The 20847-nt window shown below is 39.8% G+C and overlaps 1 protein-coding gene across 8 annotated transcripts in view; it reads left to right on the top strand.

The window, feature by feature from the left end:
• dgki (diacylglycerol kinase, iota) overlaps positions 1-20847 on the top strand; it is a 56221-nt gene that overhangs the window by 13994 nt on the left and 21380 nt on the right. For 2 of the 8 annotated variants that reach the window (XM_058772483.1, XM_058772479.1), the window contains exons 2-10: positions 12118-12226; positions 14986-15081; positions 15502-15576; positions 16628-16684; positions 16823-16888; positions 16964-17032; positions 17118-17234; positions 19238-19312; positions 19506-19601. In XM_058772483.1, the coding sequence (XP_058628466.1) occupies positions 12118-12226; positions 14986-15081; positions 15502-15576; positions 16628-16684; positions 16823-16888; positions 16964-17032; positions 17118-17234; positions 19238-19312; positions 19506-19601 (760 nt within the window). Of the gene's footprint in view, positions 1-12117; positions 12227-14985; positions 15082-15501; positions 15577-16627; positions 16685-16765; positions 16889-16963; positions 17033-17117; positions 17235-19237; positions 19313-19505; positions 19602-20847 lie in introns of all 8 variants that reach the window. The other 6 variants (XM_058772478.1, XM_058772482.1, XM_058772481.1 and 3 more) reach the window with 4 other exon arrangements.

Genomic DNA, 20847 nt, shown 5'->3' with positions numbered 1-20847 from the left:
AGGAATGTAAAATGTGTGGCAGGAAGCTAGTGTCGCTACGCATGAGGATCTTTAACAGGAGAAAGTGTCAGAATGCAGGAGAGGCTGAAATGAATAGAGCGAGAGGCGATTACCCAGGAGCACTTGGATCCGCGTGAACGGTGCTCGCCAAAGCCAGACCGCCCACGGTCTCTGCACCCGCTGCTCTGCAAAAATATCACTCTCTTAATCAGTATTTTTGTCTCGTTTTCCTGTAGAAATATTCAAACGTTCTTAAAAATACTTGAGAAGCAAAATTGCATAAGATCATCAGACGAGAGGAGAATAGACGAGCGGGAGGGGGATGAATGTAGGACAGAGGGATGGAGGGGGAGAGTGTCTTTGCTCCTTCATGTGGTGAAGGACGAGGTGCATGTGGCCCACAGCAGCTGGTCTGCCAGGAGACGCTGAAGTTTGACCCTGACGGAGAAGGAACGGGAGAAGGGTACAGAAAGAAAGGGAAGGAGAGAGAAAGAAGAAACAAAGATGAAGTGAGAGTTAAAGGAGGAGGGTGAGAGGCTGTAGACCTGAGATGATCTTGAGAAAGATAAAGAAGGACTGTTCTTTGATAACGTGCCCTATATATTTAGTAGAGGAAGAAAAGAGGGACCAAGAGAAGGATTGAGGAACAGACTGTCACATCGCCATGAGGAAAGGACACACACGATGGAAGGCAGAGCAAAGAGAGGACGGACAGAACAACGTGAGGGATGACAGTCATTAGTGGACTGTGGAGGGAAAGTGTGTGTCCCAGCGTGAGGCTGGGTGGTGATGGATATAAATATCTGAGCGCTGTTGTTTGGGGAGTTCAAGCGGGAAAAGCCCAGGCTTCCTGTCTGACCGCTATACCAGCAGGATGGGAGTTATGTTGCACACTTATAAGTGCACAATGCATGTTGACTTTCAGTGCATTTAAATGAATATGGTACTACACAATGAATGAACTCGCAAACTAATGCATTTAAATATTTAAAATGCTAGAAGGCTAGTGCACAAATACATAAACACTCTTAGATTGGTCAAACTGCTTGACAAATACACGCAGATACTGTACAAACGCCTGCTGCTAGTGAACAGTTAGTCCGGATTTGCATCATGCATTTCCTACACTGTTATCAGAAGGCGTGGAGATAATTTAGCTGAAATAATAGCAAATCACTAAAGATGCGATGCTCATTTATCAGTCAGTGAATCAGGCTTGCTGAGCTTTTCCATCATCAGCTCCACCGCAGATGTTATCCGGGTTTTCAAGAGCGAAGGCGACATCCCGAGAAGTATGGCAGCAAAGTTTGTTCTGTATGTGCGAAAATGTCATGTGAAGTACCCAGTGCAGGATTATTGTAGGAGACCGTGTCAGTGGAGAGCTCGAGAGAAAATTGAGACATTTAAAGAAAAAAGGTAGATATCCTTTGTTAGTAAATAAACTAATGTGAAAAAAAAAGAAAAGTTTATTTTCTTACTCTTGGTCCACCAGGCCAAATGTGTCCATAGTTGAAGAAACACCCATATATAACTGGATCTGCCCACGGATATGTCCACCTACCTCTTACTTCCATTTCTTCCCCATGATCCGGTCACAAGTGTGATGTATGTGCTGAGTTTGCGTATGTGTGCGTTTGTGTGTAGTTTTCCTGCCATTGTCAGTGGGTGTGTGTCAGGCTGCAGTGACAGAGCTCAGGGGCAAATGAGAGAAATGTGTCTCCATCCGGCACACACATGAACACATAGTCACAACAACAACATCACGGACACACACGTACAAAAAGGGAACCAGAGGGAATTCAGCCCCGACACGTTTAAACTGAGTGACTAATTCTGTGACCACATTTATTCAGGAAACATTAGTGCAATAGTTTAGAAACTGCATCCTTGCCTTGGGACAGGGTAAACGGCCAAAGCATTCGTAGTAGCTTGCAGGGTGTTTTAACATGTTTATTTCTCTCCTGAATTGGCACTGAAATCAGTGCTTTGTTGTCCCTGAGAACATGTTGAGGTTGTTGGGAACCTTTGGGGTCACAGAAAGGATGCAGTGCTCAGCCCGCTGCTCTTCACGCTGCTGACCCACGACTGCACTGCCAAGTCCAGCTCCAACCACATCATCAAGTTTGCTGATGACACAACAGTGGTAGGCCTCATCAGCAACAACGATGAAACGCACTACAGAGAGGAAGTGGCACAGCTGGCTGAATGGTGTGGCACTAACAACCTGTCCCTCAATGTGAGTAAGACAAAGGAGGTTGTGATGGACTTCAGGAGAAACTCCGGTGATCACCCCCCACTGACCATCGACAGCTCGCCTGTGGAGAGAGTCAGCAGCACTAAATTCCTGGGGGTGCACATCACAGAGGATCTCACCTGGTCCACCAACACCATGTCACTCTCCAAGAAGGCACAACAGCGCCTACACTTCCTCCGCCCGGCTGAAAAGAGCAAGTCTCCCTCCACCCATCCTCACCACTTTCTACAGGGGCACCATTGAGAGTGTGCTGACCAGCTGCATCACTGTCTGGTACGGGAACTGTACTGCAGCAGACCGCAAGACCCTACAACGGACAGTGAACACCGCTGCAAGGATCATCGGTGCCCCTCTCCCTCCATCCTGGATATTTTCCTCACACGATGCTCCAGCAAAGCCAATAGTATCGTGAAGGACTCCACACACCCTCCCACAGTCTCTTCCAGCTCCTACCATCAGGAAGACGGTGCGAGCATCAGAGCCCGCTCTGCCAGACTGCTAAACAGCTTTTTCCCCAGGCTGTGAGAGCCCTGAACTCAAATCACCCCGCCTCTCTGAACCCCCATACAAACCCCTACCTCCTGTAACATGTAACGTGCAATTCAAGTGTGCTACACACAGGTGAGTGGGCCTGTACAAACCACCTGTAGTAGCACACTCTCCTCCTCTATGCGCACTAGTCACTTTTCACACACACTGCTGTGTGTACACAAATCCCACAAAAGACTCAGTAATATATGTATGTTTACATGCTCATGCACTACAAATCATCCTGCACTGTTCCCTAGCCAGCTGCTTGAACTCAATGTTTCTCCTTGCACATGTACAGTACTTATCTGAAGCATTCGTATAGTTTGTATAGTTTGTATTTTTAGTTTGTATAGGTACTTTTTATAGATAGTATATTTATATTTATAGTCAAAATCTATCAGTAGGATAGTTGTGTATAGGTTTATATTGTCTTACTCCATTGTTGTATGCCTGTATTTATGTAGCACCGTGGTCCTGTGAGGCACGACATTTCGTTCCACTGTATGCCCCCGCATGTAGCGGAATGACAATAAAGCTCAACTTGACTTGACTTGACTTGAGAAGGGGTCCTTGGATTGAAAAAGCTTTTGTTCAAAGTGACACAATGTTTCAAGCACAAAATCTTTAAGAGCACAATGGTGATAATTTGTGTCTTGTTGGGTTCAGTCTGCAACCTTATGTATAATATTTTCCACTTAGTGGGACTCCTGTGTGCAGTAACCAGAGGGTGGTTGATTTGAACCCACCAAGAAACAAGTAAGCAACAATCCCTTTAGGGATATGTAACGTATGTCCCAAATCTGACACATATGCATAAGAGGACCTGTGAGACGCCTGCTTGCTGTAATTTGATAAACAGATAACAAGACGTGTGCTAGAAATGAAGTGCTGATAATATGTTTTGGGATGTTCTTATCTAGAACACTCTGTATTGCCTCTTGATATACTCTAGTCTAGTGTTGTTCTGTTCGTCACGCTGTTATCAGGACACTGCTGGCTTCAGATAAAAGCTCGAAGATTGAATTAGCGCTAATCACCGATCTGCCCAAGATTTCTCTCAGGCTCGGGGTCTCGCGGGAGCTCTGCATACGCGTTGATTTTGTTACACTTATTACCTTTGGCACTTCTTTCTCTCGCTTGTTTCTTCACCCCACAGTGCTGAGTCTTAGATCTTAATCTCTGGAGTGAGAGAGAGGCATGAGAAAAAGGTCCGTGTCAAGGACTTTCTACTCTGATGAGAATGAGGAGAGGAAGAAGGATTGTGCTGTGGAGCGCCAGTAGCCTTGAGGAAGTTGGTAATGGTAAGGCTCAGAGAAGCTGTCCTTCAAGTGTATGTTCGCCAGGGCCCCGCGGGCGGGAAGAATCACAGCGAGCACACTGACCCAGTTAGAGAGCTACAAGGAGGGATTGAGCGAAGCAGAAGTGGAGAGAAAAAAGAGAGAGTGACAAGATCAGAGACTCTTCCTGCAAGCAATTCCATCAGATAGCGTCCAGATAGATCGTTTACGTAAATATGAGCATATGAGTAAATTTTGAGTAATTTGCATGTAAAACAGACCTTCCCAAAAACTCTCCTCTGGATTCACAAACGCTTCGTAAACTTCCGATTTGATCGTTAAACTTGTGTATGTTAATGAATTCCAATGATTTGTAAATAGGGCGCTTGTGCACGCTCCTTCACAATTAGCATAATCCCCGCCTATGAACGCAAATTGCTGAGACATGCTATGATTTGGAATATCCACGGTGGCAACGTTTTACTAGTATCTCATTTTTAAAACATTTACTAAATATAAAAAAGCAGTAACCAGTAATATTGACTTCTCCATTGTTTGTAGGTAGTCGTTGTACAAGTATGATGATTGGTCGATATTTGTCCTGCCCCTCCTCCATTGATTGGATTTATTATGGCAGTACATCAAAATTCAGTGTCATCAGTTTGCCAAAAAGAACACAGAACGTTTTACGCAGCATTTACACATGGTAGGGAGCAGGTGTACATTTCTTTAGTACCACCTAAGATTTTGAAAATACGAACATTTTCATGAATTCGAAAGTTTACATCAGAACGGCATTTAATACGACCTCGTGTTTCATGAATGAGGCTCATTGTCTTCTCATTACTTGGTTGACATCACTTGTGTCAAGACACAGAAGGATGATTCCCTTTCAACCTCATTTTCAAGAAAGAACTTGCTGGCGTACGTCACCCACCAGACATTACCTGAACAACACAGATCCATGACTATTAGTCTTTACATAATCAGACTACTCACCAAAAGCTCTACATCATCAGAGTGTGAGGTCACATCCTGTTGAATCACTAGATTGCGACTCACTCAGTCTGGCCAGAGCAGAGAGCCATGCAGTCAAATACTGATGGATCTCTGGATAAAGTGTCCCTTTGTAACAGGTTGCCCATAGATTGTCTTGCAGAAGGTCAACTTGGGTTACATAATGGACCTTAAAATAGCTCCAAGTGCTAGACGTGGGGCTGACCTTGTGGTTTGGTTCTCTGGGGGTAATGATGGCAGTGATGATTGTGAGAGATTCTTGTCTGTCTCTGGTGACAGGACAGGATCTGACACCCTTACACGCCTCCGGGTTCTCAGGTGTCCTCCATCAGGTCTCAGCTATCTGACGGCCTGATGATCTCAGCGCTACAGGGGCAGCGGGAGGGTGTGTTAGGCGTGCTCCGGCTCTCTCAGGCAGCCATGTGTAACAGTGATGTCAGCCTACCTTGCACCGGTGGAAGCGAGCCGTCAGCTTCGGTTGCTGCTGGAGAAGAGGTAGGAAGCACCCCGGATGTTAGGAAAGGAGGATACAGGCTGAGAAGGAGAAATGGAAGGATGATTAGGGCCCGGAAGACAGTAGAGGAGAAGCAAGTATGTGGGAAAGGGCGGAAGCGGAAGGTGACCTGGTACCACAGGCTTCTCGGCTACAGGTTAGTGACAGTCTAGTTTGACCAGGTGTTGCTGCATATCTCTTCAGCAGCAGAACTCCACTCTTTTACTACTTTTCTTACTGAGATCGAGAGTGGGCAGCACGGAGAGATGATATCATAGCTGTGTATGTGGGTTGACACCTGACTTAAAGCGTGGATGGAGTTTGCATCCCACACACAACTACAAAACCTAATTGGCCGAGACAATGAGAGCGGGGACAGAGATTATGATGCTGACAACAAGATTTAGGACTTAAATACACCAACGGTGGCGTGTGTTGGACTGTTGCCATGCCTACACAGGAGGGATGATATTACCGCAGGGTGTCGTGGGAGGGAGCGGCCGCTAGATTGAACACACATCCCCTTGTGTTCGCACACGAAAACCCTCTGTCCATCCCTTCATGTCGGATAAACAGGAACCCGCACGGCAAATTAATACTGGCCAATGATAAATGTCACACAAATGCACATCATCCTTCTGCAATCTCTCGGTGAAGCCAGACCTCTGTCAAAGCTGGTTTTAGTAGAACTAATTCCATTATGGCAGTCTCGCTGATTGCTCTTCCTGTCTGTTTCCACCGGCTCTGGATGGTGTGTGGCGTATCCTTTATCTCAAATTGTGTTCCATTCTGTCTGTGCGGTGTGCACTCAGTTGATTACTTTCTAGTGAAATGTTCTGCTGTCTGCGACATGACACAGTGTTTACCCAGGACTGATTATGCGCCCTAATGTATGGCGTCTTTAAACAGTGGACATCGTTGATTGATTTGCTTAATGCAATGGAATAATATTAAACAGAAATGCGTTACTCATTTACCTGACTGCAATGGGAAAGAGGACATACAGGTCTCAACCTCCTCTATATCAGCCTGTGGATTTGATCATTTTAGTGCAATCACATCCACAGAGACATGTGACACTAATGATTTAGCGTTCAGGATGTTTTATAACGAAAGCTTTCTTACTCAACTCCTCATGCTGCATGTTTCCTTTTGTCATGTACGGCCTTTTTCCGATGCATGTGTCATCAGGTTTCACATTTTGTTGCTCACAAGTCACTCTTTCATTGCTTTGGAGACTCTCATTCGTTTTACTTAAGTGCCAACTTTGTCTAAGGAGAAAGACATTGTTGAGATCTATTCTGAAATCTTTGAGAAGGCATGTTAGATCATTTTTGTCAGGAGAAAAATCTGAGAACTCCAGTCTTGTTTCAGAGAACCTGGTTTAGATTTTTCTTGCCTACGCATGTGTGACATATTTGTTTATGTATATTTGTTATCTTGTTCCTGGCATTCACCACAGTGGCATGTTTCCAACACACATGTCATCCGCCAGTGGCTCTATTTTTAGCTCGGAGGGTAAAGGTGCGTGATCCCGTGGCCCCAGCTCGCTTTACAAAAGAGCTCGTAACTGGACTCTCGCTTGTGTTCTTTCTGAACGGGATAATTTTAGACGAGGATTTGAAACTTTCAGCAGGGTGTCAGGTGTACGGCCCACCATTTCCTCGTCCGTTGTTCTCTTCACCCCCTGCCTCTGTTGCTTGTGCCGTGAGTGTGTGTAAAATTATACACCGAGCGTTGGGTCACTTTCAACCTTCGCTTCAAAAGGGACGGCCATATGGCACTGTGTGTTTACTATGTTAAATACTGGAGGAAGATCAGGTGGCAGCAGTTTTTGAGGAAGGAGTTTCATCAAGTTCAGTTACACATTTTAATATGCACCTGGACAGCTGGAGATATGAAACATGCATGCTACATGTTTACTGTGATTATATTAGTAGCTTTAGATTTTTAATGCATGTGTTAACGTACATGAGAAATGTTTTGGCCATAGTATACTATTAACTAGAGACCTGCACTCCTACGGGAATACCGCGGGACCCAACGCAACAGGGTGCGGCGCAGGACAACTCTTGATGGGCGAGTGCGGGTGCGGGTGGGAAGAGACTTATGTGTGTGCGGGATGCGGGAGAATAAAATTATTTGCGGGACTCCCGCAAAATAGAAATGATCTAAACATAAAATGTCTAAAACATATAAATTGTTATTTATCTGTTGCACAAAGCAAAAAGAACAACTAATATTAACATTAAAATGATTAACATGCGCAAGCTAGGCAGAGTTTCTATTTATAACACGTTTAAAGGGTTGCGCAATGTAGCCAATCACAGACACAGCTGTTGATTTCTGGAACACAATGGCCAATCAGAGGTGATTAAGTTAGAATCCACTCACTGCAGTGCTGAAATTGCCTGCTCACGAATCATCTCGTTTTAATACACGAAGTGTAGACATTGTGAAAGATTCATTGTGCATATGTTCATTGTGTTATAACAGAGCTTTATGAGATCGCGATGAACCGAGATGTCAGCTTTTAGTGATAATAAAGGAAGCACTGCTCGCATTTTGCCATGCCAAACCATGCACGCAGCAGCCCATGCTTGCTTTTTTGTAAAAAATAACAGTGGTTTGTGAATGTTGATGCTTAGCCTAAATAACAAATATTTTATCGGGAGCGTTTATGCTGGGATGTTGTGCAGTTTATGCTGGGTACACACCACAAGATAATCGGGCTGATTTTGGGCCGATTTCTCCCCTTCCGACAATCCTAGGTAAAGTCCCGATTATCTTGGAGGATCTAAAGATTATTTTATCAGATTTTCCTGTGGTGTGAGGTGTGTTAAGAGTGACTGAATTTGCTCGGAAGAACATCGGAGGTGCCCCGATCGCGAATCGTAAACATTCAACATGTTGAATATTTACGATCAGATATCCTGATGTGTGGGGGGAACCCCGAGGACAAACGCGCGTATGTTCTGCAGATTATCACATGAAACGAAACAATATCAAATCAGAAAGTGAGCTGACGGAAGACGAAAGCATAAAAAACACAGTCATTTCGCAGCACAAAAGGATTTGAACACTATCATCGCAATTTCTTCCTACCATTACCAAAGACTGGGACTTTAAAGCCTTAAATCTATTCTTTAAATAATTTGTAATTATTTATACTTGTTTAAGGAAATGTAATTTTCTTATTGCTTTTCCTTTTTTTTATTTTATTTTATTTATTTATTTATTATTGTTTGTTTTTTATTATTGTATTTTATGTAATTTATGTTATTGCCCTTGTATGTTCTTTGTTCTAAAATTGCAATTAAAAAAATAAAAATTGTTTATTCTCAAGTCTCCAGAGATTTTGAGAGATTTCCCATGTTCACAGTCGGGACTCTGGTTGAAAATCTGTTGGTGTGTGGTGTGCTGTCTTTGTCACATCGCAGCACACCACACACTATAGGAACAAAACGGTTAAATCTAGGATTTTTTTTTGTCCTCATGTTTGTGGTCTCTCACATTTTGAAGATCTTATAAGATTTTAAAAATCTTTTAGTGTGTACCCAGCATTAGGAGATGTTACAGAACCATTTCATGTAAATTTCTTCGATGTACTGAAAATAAATCTATATAAATTACTTTTATGTGGGCGGGAGCGGGACAAAACATGAATGTTACGAGCGGGAGCGGGACCAGATAAGATATATTTATGCGGGACAGAATTTTGCAGGAGCGGGACTGAAAAATCCGTCCCGTGCAGGTCTCTACTATTAACCTCCTTAAAGGGGTCATGAACTGCCTCTGTTTTCTATTGTGTACTGTTCTCTAAGGTCCACTTATAATGTTACATCAAAAAACATCATAATTCAGCAGTAATATGCTATTTTCTGTCCTGTTTTTAACCCCCCTCATCACTCTGTTTGAATAGGCGTAGCGGATTGTGAACTCGGAGGTAAACACCCACTGCTATGATTAGCTAACTGTTGTGATAAAAATTTGCATTCCGTCAGCACCAATAGCCTTTTGGGCAATGTGGCAATTATTGCGCTGTTGTGCTACGGGCGTCCCAAGTTCGAATCCCGGTTCGAGAGCCTTTCCCCATCACACCCCCCTCTCTCGCAACAGTGTTAAAATAGCCCAATTCCATGGAAAAACTGTGGACTTGGCAACACTGTTTACGAGCATAGACAACACTCTACATGGGCGAATCGGTGGGAGGGGCTAAACAGGCAGCGCTGTAGAAGCAGACATTGATCTTTTCTGCGGAGGCGGTGTTTAGCCACACTATTACATCATAGAGTGGCACATTCCACAAGATGTCGTTTTGGCAGACTGGCTTCAATATAAGCTGTTTTAGATTAATGACAAAGTGTTCTGAAACCTACAGCATGATTTTAAAGGTGCTGGTCATATAATTAAAATATCATCAAAAAGTTGATTTATTTCACTAATTCCATTCAAAAAGTGAAACTTGTATATTATATTCATTCATTACACACAGACTGATATATTTCAAATGTTTATTTCTTTTAATTTTGATGATTAGAGCTTACAGCTCATGAAAGTCAAAAATCAGTATCTCAAAATATTAGAATATTTACATTTGAGTTTGAATAAATGACCATCCCTACAGTATAAATTCTGGGTATCTCTTGTTCTTTGAAACCACAATAATGGGAAGACTGCTGACTTGGCAATGATCCAGAAGATGAACATTGACACCTCCACAAAGAGGGTAAGTCACAGAAGGTCATTACTGAAAGGTGTGGCTGTTTACAGAGTGCTGTATCAAAGCATATTAAATGCAAAGTTGACTGGAAGGAAGAATTTGGGTAGGAAAAGGTGCACAAGCAACAGGGATGACCGCAAGCTTGAGAATACAGTCAAGCAAAGCCGATTCAAACACTTGGGAGAGCTTCACAAGGAGAGAACTGAAGCTGGAGTCAGTGCATCAAGAGTCACCACGCCAGACGCCTTCAGGAAAAGGGCTACCAAGCCACTTCTGAACCAGAGACAACGCCAGAAGCATCTTAACTGGGCTGTGGAGAAAAGAACTGGACTGTTGCTCAGTGGTCCAAAGTCCTCTTTTCAGATGAAAGTAAATTTTACATTTCATTTGGAAATCAAGGTCCCAGAGTCTGAAGGAAGAGTGGAGGCACAGAATCCATGTTGCTTGAAGTCCAGTGTGAAGTTTCCACAGTCAGTGATGATTTGGGCTGCCATGTCATCTGCTGGTGTTGGTCCACTGTGTTTTCTGAAGTCCACAGTCAACGCAGCCATCTACCAGGAAATTTTAGAGCACTTCATGCTTCCTTCTGTTGACAAGCTTTATGGAGATGCTGATTTCATTTTCCAGCAGGACTTGGCACCTGCCCACACTGCCAAAGGTACCAAAAGCTGGTTCAATGACCATAGTGTTACTGTGCTTGATTGGCCAGCATACTCGCCTGACCTGAACCCCATAGAGAATCTATGGGGTATTGTCAAGAGGAAGATGAGAGACACCAGACCCAACAATGCAGATGAGCTGAAGGCCACTATCAAAGCAACCTGGGCTCTCATAACACCTGAGCAGTGCCACAGACTGATCGACTCCATGCCACGCCGCATTGCTGCAGTAATTCAGGCAAAAGGAGCCCCAACTAAGTATTGAGTGCTGTACATGCTCATACTTTTCATTTTCATACTTTTCAGTTGGCCAAGATTTCTAAAAATCCTTTCTTTGTATTGGTCTTAAGTAATATTCTAATATTTTGAGATACTGATTTTTGACTTTCATGAGCTGTAAGCTCTAATCATCAAAATTAAAAGAAATAAACATTTGAAATATATCAGTCTGTGTGTAATGAATGAATATAATATACAAGTTTCACTTTTTGAATGGAATTAGTGAAATAAATCAACTTTTTGATGATATTCTAATTATATGACCAGCACCTGTATAGTACAATGACCTCTTCTTATATGTCAAAAGATAAGGGAATTTTGGTTTCTCGGTTCATGACCCCTTTAAACTTATTTGCTCTCTTTCTGTTTGTACAGATAGTGTGGGTCTTTTTCGAGGGCTGTATTTGCATAAATATAAGTTTGAGTAGATCTGTCTGTGATACTGGCATGGGATGATGGCTAATTCTATGGAAGAATGACAGACAGAGGAAGTGATCATCACAAGATACTGACTCATGCAAGTCCCTTGCTGGGACACAAGCACACACACATTGTCTCTAAGAACAGTCTTTGCTGATTTTATACCATATGAGGCAGAGGCTCTCTTTGCATGCAGGGAATTATGGGAACTTCCTGGCCAAGCAGACTGGTTAACAGATTGGTCTGGATCATTTTGATACTGGCACAAGGTAGACGGCCGTCTCCTGTTGTGTGTGTTTGTAGTGTGTCCCCGCTTTAGCTCCACGATGACTAGTCCTTTTATGTGCAACAGCAAGGAGCTTTAGCCCAGATGTCAAAACCTTCAGTCCAGCAAGGTCTCATTATTTTCTCTTGAATGCGTTTACTCTTGGGCTGAAGCTATTTGTGGTCGTTCTGCTCCGCAGGAAAGCCATCTCACGGTCGGGCCTCCAGCATTTGGGTCCGGCCCACAGTCCCTTCCCTGCCCTGAGCAATGGACCGGCCAAGGAGGTTCGCAGCACAGTGGACTGGAGCGTAAGTGTTCTTCATCTGTCTTTCACTCCGATTGTCTATCCAACTGTATGTCTTTATTAGCTTTCCCATTTAAAAAAAAAAATGACTCTGGCAGTGCTGTGATGGTATCATATGGTACTTTGATATAGACATGAATCCTTTTGATTTGAGCCTAGCAACCACCCAAAACACCCTAGCAACCACCTGCCAAGAACCAGTGTTATGGTTTATTTATGGTATTATTATTATATTATTATTAATAATTTAACTTCGATTTCAGTTTTCATTTTAATTTTAGTTTAATTTTTTGTAATCTTGTTGTGCTTTTGACATTTTTATAAGAATTGTTTCTTTTAAAACATTTCTATTTAGCTTTATTTTTATTTCAGTTTTAATTTTCATTTTAGTACTTAAATCTTATTTTATTTCAGTTTGTTGCATTACGTTTTCTTTCTAACATTTTTCAACATTATTAATTAATTTATTTATTTCCATTTTAAATTAGCTTTGGATTAGCTTTTATTGCTATATTTTCATTTCAATTTGAGATTTATTTATTTAGTATTTCTTTTAGTTTTTAATTAGCTTTTATTTTTACATTTTCATTTCATTTTGTTTTGTACTTTTGCCATTTTTATTATTTTTAAATATTTCTATTTGGATTTAATATATTTTTAATTCTGTATTGTAAATTTTAGTAATTTTAGTACTTCAGCGTAAGCTAATTTATTTCAGTTAATTTTATTTAGCAACAATAAAGCAATGTGTTATACACAGCGTAATGATGATGAGTTACTGCAGTTGGAACTAGTTTACAATATGTTATTTATTTTTTTTCTTATGATATATAGTGTGAGTTTTGTAGATAATATGCAACATTCCCAGACTAAAGCGCTAATGTTACTGTCGAGTATAAGGTTGTGCATTAGTTTTGCACATATCAGCACATTCGGATGGGTGGGTGCGGTTAGTCGTGGGTGTGTCCCGCAAAGACGGTTGGCATGGCAAAAGAGAGACTCGTTAATCCAGGTGCTGTGTGTACAGATGGAGACTGCTGAGGGGGCGGAGCCCAGCGGGGCGCTTCCTGTGCGTCTTTGCTGGCCTTTCCTTCCCCGCTAGTTCCCGACGTGACCAGCGCAGCCATCAAACATTAATGTGCCTTCCTAAAGCTCCTAAGTGTGTGCGCGAGTCAGTGCTAATTGAAGCCTCACATAACAGTGTCATTGTTACAATATAAAATATGTGTGTGAGATTTCGGTGTGCGTTACCTGAATGTTTTTGTACTTAAATGCTCCTATACTTTGCATAAGTTTAGCTTTATACAATACAGAATGTTTCAAAGCAGCTTCACAGTAATAAACAAGAAAATATCAGTGTTAATATGGCAAGTTCTTCAGTTATGAAACGAATACAGTTGCATTAATGCCATTATTCAGTTCTGTTGAGTTCAGTTACAGAGTAAAGGTTGCAAAGTTCATTAGTTATGTAGCAAACTCATAACTACACTTTAAAAAAGAGATTTTTCAAAGTTGCCGGAGTAGTGTTTTATAAGATAATTTCTGTCTTTCTACTTCAAAATTTAATATTTAATTCACTGCTTCAACTGCATGTGTGAAGTTTCATCATAACAGCCATAAATCATGATTTTCTACATGCTAATCAGTTAGCATAAGGTGATTTTTCTTTCTAGAGAGAATTTGATCAATGCTTTTGGTTTGTTTTCTTAACTGTAAAATCAACTATTTAAAATTGGCATATATACTAACTGAGCATTTAAGAGTTCATTAGCATATAGACATTAGCTTCAAAGGTAGCAGACATCTCTTTTTGAAAACTGTGGCGCCCTCAAGTTGTCACTTTTATCTGCACCCTACGTTATTGACACTCAGAAAAGTAACCATTATAGTCCAAAGTAAGAAAGTATAGCTATATGTATAACTGTATACATGGAGGTTGTCATAATAGCCATAATAAATGAAAAATAGTTTTCGACACCTCTTTGCAAAAACAACATAAGGGCGAGAACCCTTCTTTGAACTTACTAATAAAATCATTACATGGATAATATCTATGAATTATTTTGAAACGAGTTTCTTTGACTTTATTAGGAATTACATATTTATATCTGACCACGGATTCTGAAGTAGCCTTGGCCAATGAAAGCTACCATAGATTGCAGACCTTCAGCCTATGCAAGACTAGCTTCAAAGCTAACAGAGTGCTTTTCTGAGTGTCAAAGTAAGAAAGTTACATAGCTATATTTATAACTGCATGCATGGGAATTGTCACAATAGCCACAAACCATGATTTGCTACATGCTAATCAGTTAGCATAAGAGGATTTTCATTCTAGAGAGCACTTGATGAATATTTTTGGTTTGTTTTCCTGAAAGAGCAAAATTGTCAATTTTAAATGCATATATGCTCATTTTGTGAACATTTAAGAGTGGATTAGCATGGAGGATTAACTTCAAAGCTAACAGTGCCCTAAAGTTGTTACATTTGTCAGCCGTACACGTTATTAACACAATTACTTTTCTGAGTGTCAGTGATGTATACGGCCAATAAATGTGACAACTTTAGAGCACTGTTAGCTTTGAAGAGAGAGTCCATTAGAGTCCAAAGTAAGAAAGAAATTGCATTAATTTATGCCTCACAAGGAATAACAAGTTTTATAATGGTTACTTTTCTGAAAAGAGATGTATGCGACCTCCAAAGGAAATGAAACACAAACATGGATTAAAAGCCACAAAACTTTTAATTTTATCTCCTTATTTGCAGGAGAACGCAGTGAATGGTGACCACCTGTGGCTGGAGACGAATTGCTCCGGCGATCTCTGCTACCTTGGCGAGGAGACGTGCATGGTCAAGATTGCAGTGAGTATAACGTGGTTAAACGGGTTAAAACGGACGAGAGAAGTCAGACGGTTTGCTGTATTTGCAGGGCGAGCTGGAGGCAGAGTCATTAGAGCATTTTAGCAGTGACATTTTCTTTCATGAGATAATGTGAGGCTGGTGTGTGTTGAAAGGAAGAGGCAGCTATTAGTCTGAGAATGTACAGCAGGTAAAAGGATTTTGTTAGGCTTTTGTTAAAGCGCGGCGCCACGCTCTGATGTTTTCAAGAGCCGTGGCAACTCCATTATTGCCACTTCAAGCGGTTGGCAAAATCCTTCCTTGCCTCAGAGGAAGCTTTTTACTGCTGAAGATGAGAGCATACTCCTCATACAATAAGATGGATCGTAGATGTGTGCATTTTGCAAATTGCTGTGTGTTTTTTGCTGTTCGGTTCTCTTTAAGAAGTCGGCTCCCCGGAGGAAGTGTGCAGCCTGTAAGATCGTGGTCCACACGGCGTGTATCGAGGAGCTGGACAAGGTGAGCAGAGGCAGAAATATCTCTATAATTCTCATGCACGTCATCAGTACGCCCTCCACAGATGAACGCTGACGTTTGTCTCTTCAAACAGACATCAGGAGGATGATGAAATGGGATGAGAGGGTATAATCTAGGTATTGCAGTTATGGTTTTTAGGATCAGGAGTTGTTGGTCCCTGCTGTTGCAGTGTTCAGATATATTTGTCAGTGCAATTGCATGAGTAGATGTGAAAGGATAACAGTATATAGCACAATATATATTGCCTTGCTGGAAATGTAATGAATAATTTACTATGTGGTAATGTCGGTTTTTGGGTTGATTTCATTTATTTAATTGTATATTAGAAATCCTTTTGAATTTTTAATATTTCAAAATATATATAAATAATAATAATATTATATAATATAATAATAATAATAGTTGAATATTTCAATATATTATGCTGGATATTTAATGAAAAATGATTTATATTTTACTAACTATGTGGTAATGTCTGTTTTTGGCTAATTTATTGAATGAACTATATTACATATTATTTAGAATTATTTAATACTTTAGACATCACTATTTTTATTTATTTAATTTTTTATTAATGTAATAGTAATATAGTGTAAATATTTCACATTGTAAACATTATATATTGATTGTTATATGTAATGCATGAATGTAAATTATAATATAATGGTTCAATTTATCAGTGCAATTGCATGAATAGACAGCATAAATGAATATCAAACTAACAGTGTATATTAATGTATATTTTCTAGCTGAAAATGTAATGACAAAATAGTTTGTTTAAATAACAATATGGTTATAGCTGTAAATGTATATAAAATAAATGTTAGAAATTATTTAGAATTATTTGATATTTTTGAAATTCTTATAATTTTTTTAAACAATTAACATATTGTAGTAATAAGACAGTGTGTGTCTGTATTTCACATTTAAATTGTATTTTATCAATTGTATAATATAATATAATACAACACAAGCTACAAGAATCAGAGCTTCTAATTGTATTATAATTCTACTTTCATTGTCTCCCTCACAGATCAACTTCCGCTGCAAACCCACTTTCAGAGAGGGCGGTTCTCGATGCCTTAGAGATGTGAGTCCACCTCATCGCCACACGATTTTAAATCATGCTGAAGTTTGTCGTATACTCATTGTGCTCCATGTGCTATGGCAGAATGAACCCTTGTTGGCACATTTACATGTGACCCGTTGTATCTGTTTGCGACAGCAGAACGTTTTGAGACATCACTGGGTCCATCGCCGGCGACAAGAGGGGAAGTGTCGTCAGTGCGGGAAAGTACGTCACGCCTTTATTGAAGAACTCATATGCAAAATTCTAGTATGTTAATGCGATCTTTCACTTTCATTGCAGAGTTTCCCGCAGAAGTTCTTCCACAGCAAGGAGATCGTGGCCATCAGCTGCTCCTGGTGCAAGCAGGCAGTGAGTGTCACGTCAGTGTTTAACTCACTGGTTTATTTAACACACATTTGTTTCATCTCTCTCTGTTTATCTCTCTGTCCTTCAGTTCCATAATAAGGTCACGTGCTTCATGCTACATCAGATAGAGGAGCCCTGTTCTCTAGGAGCTCACGCCGGGGTCATTGTACCCCCTTCCTGGATCATTAAAGTCAGGAAACCGCAGGTACGCTCACCTCAGACGGTGAACTTTTCCAGAGTTTTATCAGCACTTGACCTGAGTCTGAGGTTTATGTAATGTCCTGCAGGAGATGCTAATGCAAGGTGACACTAGACTGTGTTTTGAAGCTGAGCTGTATGATCTTGTCTTCTGCACTTAGTTATGCTGATCAGCTTCGGCTTAAATGCGCTTTGATGCTGCAAGATTTGATATCCGTAACAGTGTTTCATAAAACTTGTCTACATATTTTATATGGAGCTTCTTTCATTGTTTCATACACTGCAAAATTACTTCTTACTCTATAGTTCTGTCTTGTTTTCCAGTACAAATATCTAAATGTTCTGCAATTAAGAAACATTTACATTAGAATGACATAAGATATAAAGTCTTGATTTAAAAAAAAAAAAAAAAAAAAATATATATATATATATATTTGTGTGTATATATATATATATATATATATATATATATATATATATATATATATATATATATATATATATATATATATATATATATATATATATATATATATATATATATATGTATATATATGTATATATATGTATGTATATATATGTATATGTATATATGTATGTATGTGTGTGTGTGTGTGTGTGTGTGTGTGTGTGTGTAAAATTAAGTAAGCTTATGCTTAAAACAAGAAATTTCTTTTGCCAGTGATGTAAAACAATTAATAGATTGAATTCAAATTTATTTTTCTTACCACTTTGGCAGATATTTATTTCTTATTGTAAGCAAGAATTTACTTCATTTTGATATAATATTTTATATAAATATTTTATAATATTTTCAGAAAGCAAACTTATCTCGTGCCGTTTTGCTTCTCAAGTAAATGTGTCTTGATTTTGAAAATGTTTAGCTATTTGGACTGGAAAATATATGGAAGCTTGTTTCCACCATTAAATGAAAAAATAAAGATAATTGCAACATTTTTCCTCACAATTTTGACTTTTTTATTGCAGTACTGAGATTCTGGCAATTCTTGCAAAATATAAATTCAGAATTGCAAGACATAAACTTAAAATTGCAGGGGTGGAAAAGAATTGTGAGATAAAAAGTCACAATCACCTTTTTATTTATTTTTTGTTCTATTGCAAACTTAGAATTGTGAGAGAGAAATAAAAAATCACATTAAAAAAGTCATAATTTTAACTCGCAATTTTGAAAATAATAATAATAATTTTGTGAGACAGAAAAAGTTGCAATTCTGAGGGGAAAAAAGTGTCAGACTAAGAATTGCTTCCATAGGAAATCAAGACAAAAATACTGAGTAAAAAACCCAAAAACAAAACAATTTTTTGCAATGTAAACTTTTAACATCACAGTTTATCTGTTGCCTTGAAAGCCAGAATTGAATTCAAAAACTGACCCATCATATCAACAGTCATAGCAGATATTTAGACCACACCCACTGATGACACGCTCAGCTATGATTGGTGGATTCATGCATCGATGGGGCAGGTTTTTGAAATGTGGCACATTACTGCCACTTTCAATTCAGGAGTTGCTCAAAGGGAAGTTGCTTGCTTGTATTAAAAGTGTTTTTGGAATAGTTCAACCAAGGAAAATCTTTTTTATTATTTTCTCATCTTCATGTCATTCTGAACCTAAATGACTTTTTATTCTTCAAAATAAAAGGTGCTTTGCAGTATGTTAACACTGCTCCTCTCCTCATGATGTCAAATGAGTTAATTTTGGTCTTTTCCTCATTGTATGACTTCAGAAGACTTTAAATATCATGTCATGTGAACTGTTCTTATGATGCTTTTTTACCATTTTTGGAGTTGGACAGCTGTCAGCGTTTGCTTTAGAGCAACATGAGGGTGAACAAGTGATGAAAACCTTTTCCTTTTTGGGTGAACTTTTCCTTAAATTGAAAAATTAAGATTTCTATCAGTAATGGTCACACTTTAACTAAACTTAGTCCTGCTGGAGTTAGTTTTGGTATGTGTTGGCTTAGTCGGCGTCTCTCTCCTGTGTCCCAGAGCTCATTTAAAAACTCCACTCGAAGGAAAAAACGGACGTCGTTCAAAAGAAGAGCCAGCAAAAAGGGGACGGATGTGAGTAGATCTGATTCCTGTCCTGTCCCTCATTTTAAATGATGCCCCAGTGTTTTCTGAGGGCTTTCTTCCCTTAACTCCTGCTCAGTGATCATCTGTCCTCACAGCTCACTGCAGTGGTGTGTGGTGTGTGTGTGTCTGTATTTGTGTGCAAATGTGCATTTATTGAAGTATAACGGAATGACTTCTGCAGGAATCGAAATGGCGTCCGTTCATGCTGAAGCCGCTGCCCTCACCGCTGATGAAACCAGTGCTGGTGTTCGTCAACCCCAAGAGCGGCGGAAACCAGGTGATCTTCTGCATAAAGACACTAATGGAGGAATAATGTACAGTCATTATAGAACAATAAACCCTGAAAGGGTCATAATGACCAAACGACGGCTTAATATGCGACTACTTAGCATAAATATTTCATTAAAACATAAATGGATACATTACATAAACAATTTCAGATGAAATCAATATTTCATGTCCATTTATTTTATTGTGTGGGAAGAGAGTTAAACTAGAGATCTGTGTCTGTCATTCTATCTGTCCATCCATCCATCCGTCTGTGGTTCTGTCTGTGTGTCTATCCATCCATCTACCTGTCTGTCTGTCTGCCATTCTATCTAACAGTCTGTCTGTCGGTCAGTATGTCTACCACTCTGACGTTCTGTCTGTTGTTTTATCACTCTGCCTAATGTTCTCCCTGTCTGTCACTCTATCTCTCTATCACTCTGTCTAATGTTCTATCTGTCTGTCATTCTGTCTATCTGTCAGTCATTCTATCTATCACCGTGTTGTTCTGTCTGTCAGTTGGTCATTCTATCTATCTGGTGTTTTATCAATTCAATATGTGCTTTATTGGCATGACAATTGTTACAATGTATTGCCAAAGCAAGTAGAACAATTCAACATTTTAGAATTCTATGAACATTTGAAAATTCAATGTGGTGTGTGTGTGTGTTGTTTTAATAATAATAATAATAATTCCTTACATTTATATAGCGCTTTTCTAGGCACTCAAAGCGCTTTACATTGTGTGTGTGGGGGTCTCCTCATCCACCACCAGTGTGCAGCATCCACCTTTTACCTATGACTCTTTTGTTCTTTTTGTCTGTTGTTCTATCTGTCTGTCGTTCTGTCACTGTCGTTTTTCCTGTCACTCTCTCTGCCTGTCCGTCATTCTATCTGTCTCTGTCACTCTCTGTCGTTCTGTCTATCTGTCCGTCGTTGCATCACTCTGTCATTCTGTCTGTTCTATGACTCATTCTGTCTGTCTGTAGTTCTATGACTTGTTCTATCTGTCTGTCGTTCTGTCACTGTCATTCTATCTATCACTCTGTCAGTCATTCTGTCTGTCTGTCTGTCTGTTGCTCTATGACTGTTATTCTATCTTTATGATGTTATATCTAAGACTGTTGTTCGGTCTGTCTGTCATTCTGACAATGTCATTCTGTCTATCACTCTGTTGTTCTATCTGTCTGTTGTTGTCTCTGTATCTGTCTGTCGTTCTATCTATCACTGTCTTGTTCTGTATGTCTGTCATTCTA

Source organism: Onychostoma macrolepis, chromosome 04, assembly GCF_012432095.1.
Source record: "Onychostoma macrolepis isolate SWU-2019 chromosome 04, ASM1243209v1, whole genome shotgun sequence".
Lineage (NCBI taxonomy): Eukaryota > Metazoa > Chordata > Actinopteri > Cypriniformes > Cyprinidae > Onychostoma > Onychostoma macrolepis.
This window is presented reverse-complemented; position numbering and strand designations above follow the sequence as displayed.